We start from the raw sequence: 16419 nt of genomic DNA, 5'->3' as shown, positions 1-16419 counted from the left end.
CGATGTTGTCACCCAGCAGACATTTACTTGTCTCTGAAGAAGGAGGAAGTAGGAGTAGCCAGTCAAGAGAGGTGAATGGCTGAGCCAATGACCTTTTTTGCGTCAATCTTTTTTCTTAAACCAGTTTATATTTTTTTGCAAGGCTATGGAAATCCTGGTGGCGCAGTGGTTAAGAGCAGCGGCTGCTAACCAGAGGGACGGCAGTTCCATAAGAGTCAAAATTGACTGTCAAGCAACAGGTTGGTTTGTTTCGTGTTTTAACTTTGTTATAAGTTTTGTTTTATTACAAAAGTAACTATCTTCAATTTTCTTAATTTGTAATATAAGTGACCATGGGCTACAAATAGTATGGTTTTTTTTTAGATGATCTGCATCTCCTGATATAGAATATGAGGTAAAACTATAAAATAACACTAAGAATGTTTTTTAAACATTTAAAATACTTCCCTTTTGGAACTGCCTGTAGATTCATTATATATTTAAATAAAATCTATACTTCGTGGTGACAAATCTTTGTTATTTAAGGGTGGGTTTGATATTTGGAACTGGAGCCAAATCTGAAGAGTGAGGTGTTCAAAGTGAGTAATGTCATTTATGGTCAAACACAAACTACAGCAATAAAGAAATGAGACTGGTTTTCTTACATGGCTCCTAAAAGATCCTGAAGACAGTAAATTTTTTAGAGGTTCTCGAACTATTCTGAACAATGGCGGTTTTGGTGGAATACTCCAGTACAGCAACGAAGACCAGCCTTCTGTTTGTCTGCTGACCTCTGTGCTTCTCCAACCGGACTAGAAGTTCGCTGAGGGCAAAGACAGTGTTTTCATCTGTGTCCATAGCACCCAGCTCACTGCCTTGCCCCAGTGGTTGCTCAATACAAGTTGGCTGACTGAGTGAACATAAAGTATCTGTAGGAAACGGTCCTTCATCAGTATTAATAAGCTCCTGAGAACATGCTGACAACGCTTCTGCTGAGAGCCACACCCTCCCCCCCACGCTCCCTGCCTTCTGCTGCCATATTGGTTTAACCAGAGGGAAGGAACTAAAATCCTTCTGTGCCAGGTGTACCATCCATGGGAAAATCCCACAGGCATGGCATTATCTCACCACCGTGGATTTCTATTTACTCTTCTTCAGTTCTCTTTTTCCCTAAGCCTGGACCCCATTTGCTTTTGCCCAGTCCACGGCTGATTATATGTCTGGCTCCAATATCAATTATTCCATTTCCTCCCTACTTGGCCCCCCGCCCCCTTTGCCAAAACCTAGTGTGTGCTCAGCTTCTCCCTGTTCCCATAGCCTCTCCTGAATTGAGAGGAGACAGGACATGCCTCAGCAGCTACCTTGCCATGAGTCATGTCTGAAGTCCCGCCAGTGAGGAGGGTTGGGTCTGAGGGAGGGGGGAAGGAAAAGGATTTTCACTGGTTGTCAGAAACTGGGCATAGGGAGGGGTGGGGGGCAGACTGGGAGCATTAAAAGCTGGTGAGATGGCTGAGGATTGAGCTAATTAACCAGAAGCAAAATTCTCAATGTTGGCCATGTGCGGATCTTTTTTTAGATGCACTTATAAGGTCGCTATGAGTTGCAATTGACTTGAGGGCCACAGATTTGGTTTGGTTTTTTGTCCCCTTATAGGCCTTAGTTACAAATTTCCAAGTGTAATAATCACACACTGCCCCTTTGATAACACATCACAGTCAATGAAGCACGATATGAACCTGGGGGTGAAGTAGACACGGCAGGTATTGTCATACCCATTTTACAAATGAGAAAATTGCTGCCTGGAGAGGTTAAGAGGCTTATCTAAAGTCACAGAGCCAGTGAGTGGCAGAACCATGCCTAGAGCCTAAGTCTTCCAACCTCTGATTCTCTGTGAAGACATGTAACTTTTGTACTGTCAGCCTGGTTATTCACTCTGACTGTTGGTCCAGGGATCTGCTTTTCTTGGGTCTTTACACTGCGTTACTAAGTCATTTTCTGAGTCTGCATGGTTGTGGCCCTTTGTGTCAAAGCTCTTTATTCACACCTGGGCCTGATCAACCAGCTTAATGGGCTCAGTCAACTGTATATATGTGGCATTGCAGGTTGTTGGTTGACGTCAAGAATCAGGGAAAAGGTAAAGGAGGGGCATAAATTTGCAGCAAATCTACTTAACCTTTCCCTTTAATCCTCAATCTGTAACAAGCAAGAAAGACATATCCTCCAGAATCAGCCCCAAGAAGACTTTAGGAAGGAAGGTAGGACTCAAACTAATGATATAAGGACCACTGACTCATAAATTACCCATCCTCTCCTTAGCCCAGGACCTCAGGATCTTCAACAACCAGGGTGACATCTGTGAGCAATGTTTGCTCAAAGCAAATACCGCCTAAAGGAGCCTCAAGAAGAGAGTGTTCCCAGCTTCCCATGTAAAAGCAGCCTCCAGCCCCATCTGTACTGTCTTACCGGACTCACAAAGGAATTCCCAAGAATGATAGAGGTTTCTGCTGAAATCAACGAAAGTAAACGAAACTCATAGAATTTGGGGACTGCAAGAAGCTTGGGTGTCATCTAGTCCAATAGTTCTGACTTGTAATAGAACACAGCTCCTGCCCTGACTTGTAAGGTTGTATCCAGAGCATTTAGCACAGAGTTAGGGCCCAATAAATATCTGTTGGGTTGAGATAGTAGGTTGAGATTACATAGAAAGATAGTGACTGAGCCAGGATTAAGAGATCTAGAATCATCTCTATCCGTGTTAATTAAAAAAAAAAAAACAAATCTTAACCATTATGTTTTTTCGTGTCCATGTAATCCAGGCAATAACCCCAACAGGCAGACTTTGTTATGTCCTCTTTACAGTGAACTGAGGCTCAGATGTTGAAGTCATTTGCTCAAGAGCTGGAATTTGAACCCAGGTTTGTCTGACTGTTACAAACTCCAGCACGTTCCCCTCCAGCACACAGTCTCTTATTCAGGAGTCACTGAGGTGGGCTTGCTCTCCTGGTCTCAGAGGACCTCTAGATTCCCCTCCTTGACCATCAACCCATACTCAACAGAGAGCCCCCTTTAGGATTTTCCTACAGACATCTAAATTGGTCTACAAATGGACATAGAAAATTCAAGCTTCTCTTAAATTTATGATTAATTAAGATATATTGGGAAAGGAAAAAAATTAAATAAGCTCTTTTCTTAATGCTTTTTTCTAAAATGCTCTCATTTAAGACATTCAGAAATATCCAATCAGCCCAAATAGGAGGATGCATTAAGAGTCACTTATGAAATAATGGCCAAGTGCACAGACCTGGTCAAAATTGGTGAGCTGTACTTCACAGAGCAAAGCAGCCGCTTCCTACCTGCATCACTCTTCCTAGTAAACACTGCAGGTTTTCTCCACTGTAAACCCCAAACCAGCCTCACAAACATTCCAAATCTTTTTGAATGGAAGCCGTTCCTTACCGGATATCCCCATGAGCCATTTCCTGCCTGGAACTTGGAGTAGTAGCTGCTCCGGTTGGCAGTCCCGTAGTTGTTATAATTGTCAGCTAAGCCGTCATACATGGAACCTTGAGGGCAAAGGAAGGGGGTTAGGAAAGTGACGGTCATGTTCTTCACCACCCCTCCTCCCCAGGGTATCACCTCTGCATCTAAGTCCACCACACCCCATGGAGGAGGCCAGTCTGAGCAACCAGAAGAGGAGAGTGGGATGTCACCAGTGGCCACTTCCATCTGATCACCACATCTTCCACATCCAGGGCTGGCAGAGGGGCCAGCAAGACTGCTATAGTGACAGCTGCAAAAGTCCTGGCCAACCCCTTCCTGGAGGCCTAACGGCTGCCCTGCTTCTTGAGCTGTCTGGTTGACACCTACAGGCGAAGAGCTGTCTTGGAGGGCCTCTGAGCACCGTTGTTCCATTCCAAGGAATCACAACTCCTCGTTCCATAAAGATAAGCTTCCCACCCAGAGAAGGCTGGCAGGATCTCGACTAGAGGTCTAGAGCCCTGAGGTCAGGGCCACAGAGCAGCGAAGACTGGTTAGTCTGAGTCGGGCAGGACTCTGGTTTCAAATCTCAGTCCGGCCCCCCTCAGTGACCAGGTGACCTTCCACCCCCTCCTTCATCACCTAGATGCTCCAGCTGTTAAAGGGGGAGCAGTGATCAACCTCAAAGGGCCTTGGTGAGGATTAATTAATGTTTTCAGAGTGTTTGGAGACCCACAAATGACAGGCTCTGTGGGAGAACAGAGTGTCATTAGGGTTATTAGCAGCAAAGTGATTTTGAATTATAGAAAGCAGAACTGGATTTTGGCCTCCTGGTGGGGCCACCCCCCTCTTCTCCCCTTCACTGGCTGTGAGGCGGATCTGAAAGGACAGCCCCAACTCCACGCATGCTGGTCTGTTCGCAGTCCGTGAAGGCGTGTTGCACCTCCATGACTCTGCTCACACAGCCCCCTTGCAGAGTCTGCCTTCCTTCCCTGGCCATAACCATGTAATCTCACCCATTTTACCAACCTGAGCTCAAGACTTCACCCCCTCCAGGAAGACTTTTCTGACCAGTCCTGCCCAAGGAAAGCTCTTCTACCTCTAAACACATACTGGCCTACTGTGTGTACCCCAAGTCACATCCTGCCTGATGTTCCATTCTCTCAGCTACACCATGAACTCCATGCGGGGCAAGCCCTGTCCCTATGGTCTGGACATCCAGAGAAAGGCTTGCTCCTCACTGGGCCCTCTTGTTAATGATGGGTTCTGGGCATAAAGGTAAGCTCCAATGGGGCCTCTAAGAGGAGTATGTACTCCTTATGTCTAAAGTGAAGTCTCCGGGTGGTAGAAATGATTAAGTGATTGGCTACTAACAGAAAGGTTGGGCCTTGGAAGAAAGGTCTGGTGGTGTCCTTTTGAAAGATCACAGTCATTGAAAACCCTATGGAGTGCAGTTCTACTCTGAAACGCATGGGCTTGCCCTGAGTCAGAATTGGGCAACGGTTTGGTTTTTACTTTTTTAATCTCTAAAGTGGTGACCCAACATGTGTCAGGGTAGAATTGTGTGGGATCGGGGTTTTCAGCGGGTGATTTTTCAAAAGCAGATTCCCAGGCTTTTCTTCCAAGTCACCTCTGGGTGGGCTTGAACATCCAACCTTTTGGTTAGCAGCTGGGTATATTAACAATCCGGGCCTTCATGGAGTCGGAGTTGACTCAATGGCAACAGGCTATCTCTAAAGTGATGGAAGATTCCCACATCAAAAACATCCTCTAGGAAGATGAAGGTTTGATGGTGATTTCCTCTGGCTGCCAGTAGTCCTGGCAACAGAGTGGTTAAGTGGTCAGCTGCTAACAGAAATGTCAGCAGTTCAAACTGAGGAGCTGCTCTGCGGTAGAAAGATATGGCAGTCTACTTTCATACAGATTATAGCCTTGGAAACCCTATGGGGCAGTTCTATTCTGTCCTATAGGGTGGCTATAAGTCAGCATCAAATTGACAGCAATGGGAACGGGCTCATCTGGCTAAATTAACCCCTCCCTCCATCTGCCATGGCCACTCAGACTCCCAAGTCTCTTCCAGGAACTGGGATATCTGAACCGGGTCTGCGGCAGAAGGGAGCAGAGGGCATAGCAAAGGGGAAGCTTTGGGTCCTGCCTGGAACCACCTCCTCTGTCCAATGTCAGATGTCTACCCCATAACTCACAAGGCAGGGCACTGTCCCCGACCCTCCCCACTCCATCATGGAGGACCAACTGGGCATTAGGGCTATTGGGTTGTGGCAGACAGGACTTGCCCTGGGAGTCAACAGGTGTTGAAATTTGTCTTGACTGTGGCACTTGATAAGTCACTTGCTCTCTCTGGGCCTCGCTTTCTCTTCCGTAAAAAGAGGAGTTGGCCTTTCTATACCCCCAAAGATCTCGTACAGCTCCAACGTCCTGTGGTTGTGTGTTTACAATAACACAAGCCTGATGTCATTCAGAGAAGTCCAGCTTTCCTCCTCCAGAGAGAGGGCTTGGCTCACAAGGAAGAAGGGTCCACATCAAAGGCTTCCCATCACCTCCTTTACTGCCTGCCTCAGGGCTGTCACAGAATCCTTCCCTGATCCCTGAGAGACAAGCCTCAGGCAGCCCTACTCTCAAAAGCCCCACCTACAGGCCTGACTCCTGAAGGGACTTCCCCCTGTGAGTGACATCCTGGGACTCTGCCTTGTGGCCCCTCTGAGTCTCTGACTTACTCTAAGCTCCTACTGAGTACAGTCAGCTGTGCCTTTCAATGTTCCAGGAGCTGCCCCTCTGGAAAGGCTGCCTTCACCAGGAGATGAATGAAGGCAATCTCAGGGCGAAGATGTCCAGAACTAGCTCTCAGGCGAAGCGGGGCCATAGCCACATATGCCCCATCAGGACCCTGGGCCGCTGATGGCCAGTCTCGTCTGCCTCCCCGCCATCCCGCCCACTTTAATCATCCTTCCCATCACTCTGCAGGCTGGAGTTTGCTTGGCTTTCAACCCACGAGCAGGTATTTCTCATCCAAGGGCAGGCATGGGTCAGCCAGCTACTTTCGGATGGAAAATCTGGGGTGGTGACAGACAAAGAGCTCCACAGAGCCCAGGCGAGGCCTCCTGCTGGGAGAAGCGCCCACTGAGCCCTGCCGCTTCTGAGAGGGAACCTGTCCACAGTGCCGTCCACCTCCCTGGAAGTCGCCCAGATGAAGTAACTCTCTCTACTCTTCCCTCCACGCCCTGCCCCTTCCTCTCACGCACTCTTCTCTGTGTGCTGGGTGTGGTGGACTCTTACCACGAAGGCAGGGTGGACAAGGTAACCTCTGAAATGCCTATAATTCCCAAATCCAGTTCCCATGTCCCTGTGGGGACTTTGGTGATAACAAGTGTGGGTGGGCCAAGACCTCTGGGCCCTTCCAGGCAGCCCCTGAGGGTATCTCCTAAGGTCCACCTGTAATCAGGAGGCAGACAGCCCCATGCCTACCTTAACCTGCTTTGCACGGCTCCCCTGTGAGACTGAGGCTGCCTCACCCCAGCCAGTACTGCTTCTCAGGCAGAAGGCAAGCTTCACTTGGGGCTGAGGCAGTGTGGGAGCAGAGGGGTCCAGAGACATTACATACCATAGTCACACCTTGCAGTATGCCACATAATCAAGGGGCTCAGGTGAGCTCTGTCTGTAAGAATCCCGTGTCTACAACAGAATCCCACATTCCCCTCACCTGACCTTGGGCTGTCTGGCTGGTAACACCCCCTGAAAGTCAAGCTCAACAGCAAGAAAATGGGGTTTCTCAGTGAGAGCAACGGTGATAGCTCTGAAGGCTTCCACCGCTCCTCCTGGTCCCCTGACTTCTCTAGAACTCACTTCTTCATCCCCCCTGAACAGCAGCAGAGTAACCGCAGTCATCTCTCCACCAACCTGCACTTCGGAAATTGTATCTCTTCTTTGCTTAGGATCTTGGGCACAGGCTGGGGCTGGGCCTAACTGGACTGAGCTGGCCCTTTCAGTTGGCTGGCTCTTGTGCCCTGCCCACCCTTGTGGTGAAGGTGCCCAGATGCCTGGTGTTTAGAGGCTGAACTTCCCCATTTACTTGTAGAAAGGAACCAGAATTCTACTCCACCAGGCCCTCCTCCCACCCAAAGAACTCCCTGGCAGTGAGTAAACCAGGGAAGAGAGAGAAGCCAAGTGCAGCTCCAGAACACTCCAAGGCCACTTCTTTGAGGAGAATTCTTGGTCCCAAAGACGGCGAGGGAAGGTGAGCCGGCACCCAGCTGATCCCATAGAATCACCCCCTATCCTCCCAGCCAAGCATTTGCCTTCCACTGTTCTTTCCAGGTGGGCACGTACACCGGGAGCAAAATGCTTGTCCAACTTGTGCATCATCCCAAGAGATATTTGCTCACCCCCAGGACCCCAAGTCAAAGGCCAAATGTCTCAGAGCTTGTATTGCTTTCCTAACATACAAGCTATACAAGCTGCTCTGTCCATGTAGCTTGTCTCATTTTATGACAGTGTTCCAGGGTATAAAACCAGGCCCGGAGGGATAGTGTCTCAGAAAATCTACCACTCAGATGATCAGCGTCCCTGGCTGCTGCTTCCCTTTGGTATCTTAGACAACAGCAGACTGATTCGCACTGTGTCATTGAGACAACCCAAGCTTTCTCACCTATAACAGCTTTGAAAATGGAGGCAGCTCCTTCATTATTATATGTGGAACTCTTTCTCCAATGGAGACAAGCAAACCTTTGCCAGGATGACTCATCCTCTTCCACCTCCAAGCTTCCAAACAGGGCACACCCACCACACCTGAAACATTCTTTCTCTTCTTCTCAGCCAAGCCCTCTCCTTACATTCAAAACGCTTACACAAAAATCAGCTTCTCCTGGAGCTGGCCCCGCCCAGCTCTGAGCTCTCCAAGCCCTCCAGCAGAACCACCGTCGTCAGCACTCTGTCCAACCGCTCACCCTGGGCTGCCTTGTGTGTTTCTTGGAGTGTGGTTTCTGTGCATTCTCTGTGTGTTTGTGTGTGTGCGCGTGTGTGTGTACACCTATGTACCCTTCTCTCAGAAAGGAGGGCCTGGGTCTTCCCAATCAAGCTAGGAACTTCCTGAAGTAAGGGATCTGCTTCCACTAGATCCTCACCCTACCCCTCACTCCACAGAGAAAGGACATTGCTTACATGGCCAATAGGCTGCCCACAGGTGCAAAAGTCATCTGAACCCTCCCCCACCCCACTTCTTACCCCCCCACAAATCCCTCTCTCTGGCTGGTCGGGAGGACTTGTTGCTCTACAGGGCTATATATTGCTGAATCTGTGCTCCATAAGGCTGATCTCACTTCTAGCTTCTTCTACTCTTGAATAAAGCCCACCTGTCCCTCAGCATGAAAGCCCATTATCTTTCAGCCTTGAAAACGCCTTCTACTTTACCCACTGAAATCACTGCCACTCATGTATCCAGTAAGGCCAGGTCAATAGCCGTCAGAATTTAAATTAGATAAGATGAAGAACAGCCAAAGAAGACCCTTCTGAGCCAAACTCCTGAGATTTTCAAGATTTGGCAAGAGTTGCATCTGTGGGATGGTTCAGGTGCCTTGAGGGAGGAGAATGCCAGGTGTCCCACCCATTACCACTGCCCTGGCCTGCTGGGGGCACTGTGGACATGCCTCCCCTATTCTGGAGCTTCCATGAGCCTGATGAGGGCAAGGAGTTCAGCACAACCTCACCAGGCACTTTGGTGTGGTTCTTACCCTTTGCCTAGGCACACATACAGAACAGAAATGCCACAACAAATTCGGCTGCTCCGGCCTGTACTCTCTTCTCCCTTGGCAGCACATGTGACTCCCAGGGCTCTGCTCGGATGTGTGCCAACCCAGCTCTACTGGAATCTTGCTGCTTTCTGATGAGCTGTTTGTGGCTACCACTAACCCTAAGGATTGGGTAGGGGCGGAAGGAAGCATCCTGTGGGGACAGGATGGGCATAGGGGGGCAGGGTGGTGGGTTAGTGTGGACCTGAACAAAACTCTGTCACTTGGCCAGGGGTCCAGAGTTAAAAACAGTCACCAGCAACTACTGCATTAGATGTGTGTGTGCATGTGTGTGTGCGACAAAAAGAGCAAGGTGTGCGCGTCAGTACGTGGGTGTGATCTCCAAGCTGGATCTACCGTGAGTGAAGAATGGGGACTAGGATAGTGGTTCTCGAACTTTGCTGAACATCAGAATTACCTGAAGAGTTTTTTTAAAAGTGCTGATGCTCAGACAGTCCCCCATCCCATACAAATTAAAACAGAATCTCTGGGGGCAGGACCCAGGAATTAGCACTTTTAAAAATTCCTAGGTGATTCCAAGGTGTAGCCAAGTTTGAGAGCAGTGAATTAGAAGGTTTTTGTTGTTGTTTTTAATATTAAAATGTTTACAAGAGAGACGACGGAGTGATACGCCTTGAGGGGAAGAGTCTTTTAGAGCAAATGGTTTGTAGAGGCAGGGAATGACGTAATTTATTCACAGAGTGTTAACGTGGCAAAGCACTTCAGAGATGATCTAACCCAACTTCTCAGAGTTCCAGAGAGACCCTGAGGGAGGCAACAACTTGCTCAAGATCACACACCAGTCAGTGGCAGACCCGGATTACAGCTCAAGTCTGCTAACATCAGCCAGGGCTCTGGCCAGAGCAAGCTGACTGGGTGGTGAGTGTGGGTGCGCATGCGTGCGAGTGTGTGCACATGTGTGTGCGTGTGTGTGGTATATGCATGTGGAGAATTTCACGTCAGGAGAGCTAACATTCTTCCGTTTTACTTTGCTCAAACATCACACACCTTCTGAGCTGTCACATCCCATAGCAGGTGTACTTCCCAGACTTTTAACCTAGAACAACTGGTTTATCTATATTTACAATTTGATGTGCAGGGAGAGGGATTTTTATTAATATTATCTTTTCATTCTCTGCCAATGAGCTTAGCAAAGGAGTAGGACCCAGGGAAACGTCATTTGCCATGAAACACCCCAGGATACTCAGCATTTTTGCATGTGTTTTTTTTTTTTTATAAGAGGCCAACGGAAATTCTGCCTAAAACTCCAATTTCAAGCCAAGATACATTGTAAAGAAAAAAGGACTGGTTCATTTGGAGCCTAATTAGTATGTTTTGCTCCTGGAACAAAGCTAACGCCCAATCTCTCTTTACCATCTCCCATTTTTTTTATCATAGCCTGGTCCAGAGAAAACAAGTCGAGGAGTGATGTTTGCTTGCTCTCTGTGGTCAGGACAGGACAACTTTCAAGAGAGAAGTGTGAACAGAACCTTCACTCAGGGGGAGGTTCCTGCGGAGACATAGCCAAACACAAACACAAAGGAGCCAACTAAGGATAGGGCTTCTGAGCGAGGAGCCTTTGCCTGTGCTCTGCTGAGGAGCCAGCACAAGCCTGCCACGGTGACGAACAGACAAAGGAATGGTGGAAGGGGAGACAGGCACCTCCCCTAGCCTAATGTCATCCCCCAACTCCTGTCTCAGACCAGACAAAAATAGAGGTTTGGCCATTTTAGATGGGAAATGTTACTTCTAAGAAGAAAAGAGAAGCAGGACGGACCCACACTTGTCTAAGTGAATTACCACCCACTACCATCGAGTTGATTCCGACTCACAGCGACCCTATTGGACAGAGTAGAACTGCCCCATAGAGTTTCCAAGGAGCACCTGGTGGATTCCAACTGCCAACCTCTTGGTTAGCAGCCGTAGCACTTAACCACTACGCCACCAGGGTTTCCCTAAGCAAATTAGTGCCACGCAAATTAGTGTTCCGATTTCCCCAGAATAAGACTTCGACAAAGGGAGCCCATTTACTTAAACTGTGTGTGACGTATATTCAAGGTGGTGGCAGGTGGTGTGTGGGATGGGATCCAGTGAGATTTGGGGTAAGCTTTAGGAAGAGACGCCAAAGGAAGTTATAAAGACCCTGATGTGGAGAAGAGTTTCCTTTTGGGCTGGATAACCAGTGTGCCCAGGACTTCCCCCCCGTACAGTGAAGCTCATTATCAACCCTGGAGGGACTTTCCCAGCCTCAGAGGAGTCAAGTTTACCCAGCAAGGATCTTTGTTGAGCAGCCAGGTCTCTCATTTTCCTTGTGCTTCACACATGATCTGGCTTCCCGTGAGAAGAAAAGCACCCCAGGCACCCTGATGTGCACAGAGACCCTCTGAAGCCATGGGAAATAATACTTAGGGGCCAGCTTAAGATGGATAGGCAAGCTCAGAGAAGCCTCTGCCTGCAATGTCCCCAGGTCGCAGAGAGGACCCTCACCCTCCTCCAGGGCTGCCTGACCAGGGCCAGGGGTCTGTTCGATCTACTGTGTTCAGGGAGGGAGAGCATGGGTGGACATGGGCATTTGGTTCTGGGCTTCTCCATGGGGCTCCTTTTTCTAGCCTGTGGTGGTTCAATTCCTCCTCAGTGACCTAACAGAACAAAACTTTGCTGGGGAAGGCTCTGAGAAAAAGTCAGTGCTGTTGCCAGGGGTGGGGTGGCCTGTTCCTGAGGGAACTGCCCTGACTGTTCTTTACAGGGTACAGGAGCAGCAGGCACTCTGAAGGGCAGCCTGTGGGGTGTGGGTGGTCATCTTTAGGGCAAGGGTTCTTAACTAGGTGGGCCCTGGATGGGATTCAGGAGGACCAAAAAGATCAAAGATGCCAGGGATACTGGCCTCTTCACTCTCCAGAGACTAAAGAAGAGTGAGGGTCTGTCCAGGGTACAAGGGGAATAGCCTGGGATATGGTCTTTCCATTAAGAGCTCGGCTGCTAATCAAAAGGTCGGCAGTTGGAATCCACCGGCCACTCCTTGGAAACCCTATGGAGGAATTCTACTCCGTCTTATAGGGTCACAATGAATCAGAATCAGCTTGGTGGCAACAGTGTTTTTTTTTTTTTTTTTTTAACGGTCCTTCCATAGCACCCAACTCACCCCTCTGAGGAACCAGAGGAGGCCCAAGGAATGGAAACCAATATGAGTAAGAGAGAGCAGGGTGAGTAAAGCCAGCCACAGAGCCAAACAGGGAACGCTTGGGTGGTTTTGATGGAGAGGATGGGAAATCTGATGAAAATGAAGCCAGATAAACCAGAAACACCAGCTCCAAGTAGCCGAACGACCTCTTCCAGCTAGGATGCTACTGGGAAAACTGGCCCCCTTTGGGAGCCTCCCCAGAAGCTGAGAGTAGAGGGTACGCGCCTACAGGATAAGTCCTTGGAGAGCCCCATTTCTGGAGAGGTATGCATTGGCCATTGGAGCCAACCCTCACCTGGCTGAAGCCCCTTGGGGGACTCTGGGGTGGAGAAGTAAACAGGGGAACTTAGATGTTACCCACAAACGTGAAGACCAGAAACACAGCACCCCAAAAAGACAGATGTTCAGTCAATATCTGGATGGGTCGGAGTAAGATGGGGTGCTTGGGGCATCTGAAACCAGTGTGAGACTTTTCTGGAACTGTGAGATAGGAGCTCAGGCTAGGGACGGGGTGGGAGGGCAAGGGGACAGGTAAGGCATGTTCAGGGAAGACAGTAGGTTGATTTGACCTGTGCTCTGGGTTATAGCCAGAAATGGGAGCACTTGTTACTCCAAACCTACTTCCAAAAAAGGCTCATAAGCAGCTACCAAGGCACAACAAGAAACGGGAAGGGGCAAATGCTCTGGAGCCGCGTGACCTCGGGTGGAAACTTGGTGTGAGAGCAGCCAGGAGCCTGGGAAGGACAAAGGGCACACACACCGCAGCCTTTTGGTGTCTCTTTGCTGTTTACCACTCCGCTACCACCACCTCTCACAAGCAACTTGCTCAATAAATCAATCTTGGTTGACCTGTGCTACTGAGCCCACATGGGGTGGCACTGAGTCAGAGCTGACTTGACGGCTACTAACAACACCAACATTTTGCAGTCTGCAGAGTCTGTATTGGCATTTTACTAAATTCAGGAGAATGAAATAATAAAAGAACAAAAAATAAATTAAAAAAATAAATAAAAATCACAGATTTACTAATTCGTGTGTGATTGTTACTGGGAATTCTTTGTATTAAGGTATGTGGTCTGAAAAGTCCCCACATGTCAGGGTCTGCACCTTACTCCTCTAGTTTTGGGATCCTTATCCCTTTCTCCCAGCCACCCCCAGTCTGGGGGCTTTGGTACCCACAGAGGCTGCAACCTGGGGGACTGAGGCCCAGCACCCAGACTGGAAAAGCACCCATGAGGATTCTGCGGGGATACTCCCTGGGCCCGGTGGGATCCCCACCCCTGACACCCCCATTCCCTACTCTGCCTAGGACGCTTGTTCCTACTTACTCTGGGTGTGGTAAGGGAAATCAGTGGGAAGGGGGTTTCTGTGTTAGCGACAAGGAAAAGAGGGGATCCCTGTCCATTTTCCTTCGTCAAGGAGCACACTCGCCCCGCGTGACCTTCGGACCAGACTTGCCTCTTCCAGGAGGAGGCTCCCGCGGATGTGCCTTGGAGCATCAGAGGCTTGTCCCAGCTCCCCATCGGCTCCACTTCCCACAGCGCCTCTCCTGAGCCCGCACCCCTGCCTCAGCGACCTCTCGCCACACTCCGCCGCCACGCACTGGCCGCACCAGGACAGGGTCCCGCCTGACTGAGGGCGCAATAGAACGTGAAGCCCAGGAAGGGGCGGGGAAGCAGGCGCACAACTTCAACCACTGCTCCGGCGGGAGACAGGATAGGACACGGGGCTGGTCCCCTTTCTTTACCCGAGCAGCAATCCAGGAAATTAAGTCCTCCGGTCCTCGGAGAACGACCCTGAAGGGGGCCCTCAGCCTCTGGCACTCTGGAGAGCCACCCACTTTGCGCCCAGTGGCGCGCCGCCGAACTCGTGGAGCCGGCGAACGGCTCCTGGCCGCGCTACTGTCTGTCTGCACCGGCGGGGGCTCGGCTGCGCGCACTACCCTGCTCCAGCCGGCAGCCCCTCGGCCACCTGCAGCCCCCCGGGCGCACGCGGCCTGGCCCCCGCGCGCGGGGAGGTGCGCGGGAGGGCCCCCCGGGCCACGCGGTCGCCAGACCTTTACCTCGGTTGGAATGGCTCAGAGTGGACGACTGCGAAGACTTGGACTTCTGCCGCTTGACGGTCATCATCACCTGCTCCTGCACGCGCTGCCTGCCCGACGTGCCGGTCTTCATCTTTTGGTCCGACGGCAAAGCCAGAGTCGAGTTGTCCTGGTCCTGGAAACATTCGTACGCCAAGGCGGTCTTGAGCGGCGAGTGGTTCATGGTGGCGGGAGGCGCGCGCGGGGTGGGCCTGGACGAGCAAAGCGACGCGGGAGGCGCGGCGGGCAGGCGGAGCGTGCTCTTGTGGCTCTCAGCGGCTCCCTACGGCCATAGAATGAGTGGTCCTGGTGAGAGCTCCCGGCAGCTGCTCCTGGCGCCTCCACCCCGGCTCGTCCCTCTGCTGACACTGACGAGGCCCGCCCTCTGTCAGACTGGATATACCACCCCTGCCCTGCACCACCCACTCCACTCGGCCGCGCGCCGCCGCCGCTCAGACGCGGAGCTGCTGGGCCCTGCCGCTGCGGGAGCCAGAGCTCTGGGGGCAGGGCTGCGCGTCCTGCGTGTGGGACGGCCGGTATCTCCCCGCGCTCTTCCTTTATCTCCCTTCCCTGTTCCTTTATCTCCCTTCCCTCTTCCTTTATCTCCCTTCCCTCTCCCCACGGCGCGCAGGAAGCAGCGCAGGCGATGGAGGCCCCAGGGAGACGCCCCTCTGTCCTGTTCCTGCCGGCTCATGGAGAAAATATGTGCTCAACTCAGGAGCCTAAAGAGTTCTCTCCCTCAGCCTTCCCTCCCCCCTTCATGCTGATGTCTTGGCTGAGACCAGCGCTGTCAGAGGGGGCTCCCAAACTGATGGCAGAGGCCAGTCCTTGCTCAGAGGGAGTGCCCAGCCTTATGGAGACAACCCACTCTCCTGTAAGGCAGCCTGCAGTGCGGAGAGCGTGAGATGGGGCCGTGAAGCCCACACCAAGGACCACAGACTTGGGATACAAAACCGCAAAGTTGTACACCTGTCGCGTGTGGGTATGACCAGGAATAACACCTTGCTGGTAGTAGATTGGACACCCTGGTGACGTAGTGGTTAAGTGCTACGGCTGCTAACCAAAAAGTCGGCGGTTCGAATCCACCAGGTGCTCCTTGGAAACTCTGTGGGGCAGTTCAGCTCTGTCCTATAGGGTCGCTATGAGTGGGAATCAACCTGAGGGCAACCGGGTTCCTTTTTTTTTTTTTGGTTTAGCAGTAGATTCTCTCTGAAACTCCATTCTTAGCTCGTATAAAAAAAGGGTTTTGAATGGTTGAATGAAGGAATGCTAGCTAATTCAAGGCAAATTAAGTTTGCCCTGAATCCTACCTAGATCCTTCCTGAAACACTAGAAGGGTGACTTGTCCATAAAACGACTCCACCGTGAGTATCTGATTCCAGGACTGTTGCTGTTCGTTGTTAGTTGCCATTGAATCAATTCTGACTCATGGTGACCCCAGGCGTGCAAATAGAACGCTCCATGGTATTTACAAGATTGTCGTCTTTTGGAAGCAGATCGTCAGGCCTGTCTTCCAGGGTACCCCTGAGTGGGTTCGAACTGCCAACTCTATGACCAGTAGTTGAGCACTTAACCGTGTGCGCCACTACCAAGTTCATTCTCTTATGTGCACAATATCCCTGTGGACACATGCAATGGTGCTTTATTGTTGTAGTCGCCTCCTCCTCAAGCACTGAGATAGCCTACACCAGCAAATTTGGTATTTTTAACAGGAGTTGAGTAGTTTCGAAGCTACTTTAATGGAAATCTTTCTAAAAGATATCATAGCCTGCCTTGCTTCCGTAAGCAAAAGATACTGAACATACTTTACATACTTTTTGGTGGCTCAGGTTCTCACTCTGAACATACGTTATCAGCCGTGGAGTAGTGTAGCCTGGTCAGCTTCTTGTTTTCGGGTCTCC

The 16419-nt window shown here is 50.4% G+C and overlaps 1 protein-coding gene across 1 annotated transcript in view; it reads right to left on the bottom strand.

The window, feature by feature from the left end:
• The window catches only part of PKP1 (plakophilin 1), a 49942-nt gene extending 34903 nt beyond the window's left edge, over positions 1-15039 (bottom strand). Inside the window, exons 1-2 of the mRNA XM_049858289.1 lie at positions 14501-15039; positions 3436-3542 (exon numbers count right to left, since the gene is read on the bottom strand). Coding sequence (XP_049714246.1) covers positions 3436-3542; positions 14501-14702 — 309 coding nt within the window. The 5' untranslated portion in view covers positions 14703-15039. The remainder of the gene's footprint in view (positions 1-3435; positions 3543-14500) is intronic.
• Positions 15040-16419: the final 1380 nt, after the last annotated feature.

This window comes from Elephas maximus, chromosome 18 (assembly GCF_024166365.1).
Source record: "Elephas maximus indicus isolate mEleMax1 chromosome 18, mEleMax1 primary haplotype, whole genome shotgun sequence".
Taxonomy (NCBI): Eukaryota; Metazoa; Chordata; class Mammalia; order Proboscidea; family Elephantidae; genus Elephas; species Elephas maximus.
The sequence above is the reverse complement of the archived record's forward strand: the minus strand, read 5'-3'. Positions and strand labels throughout refer to the sequence as shown.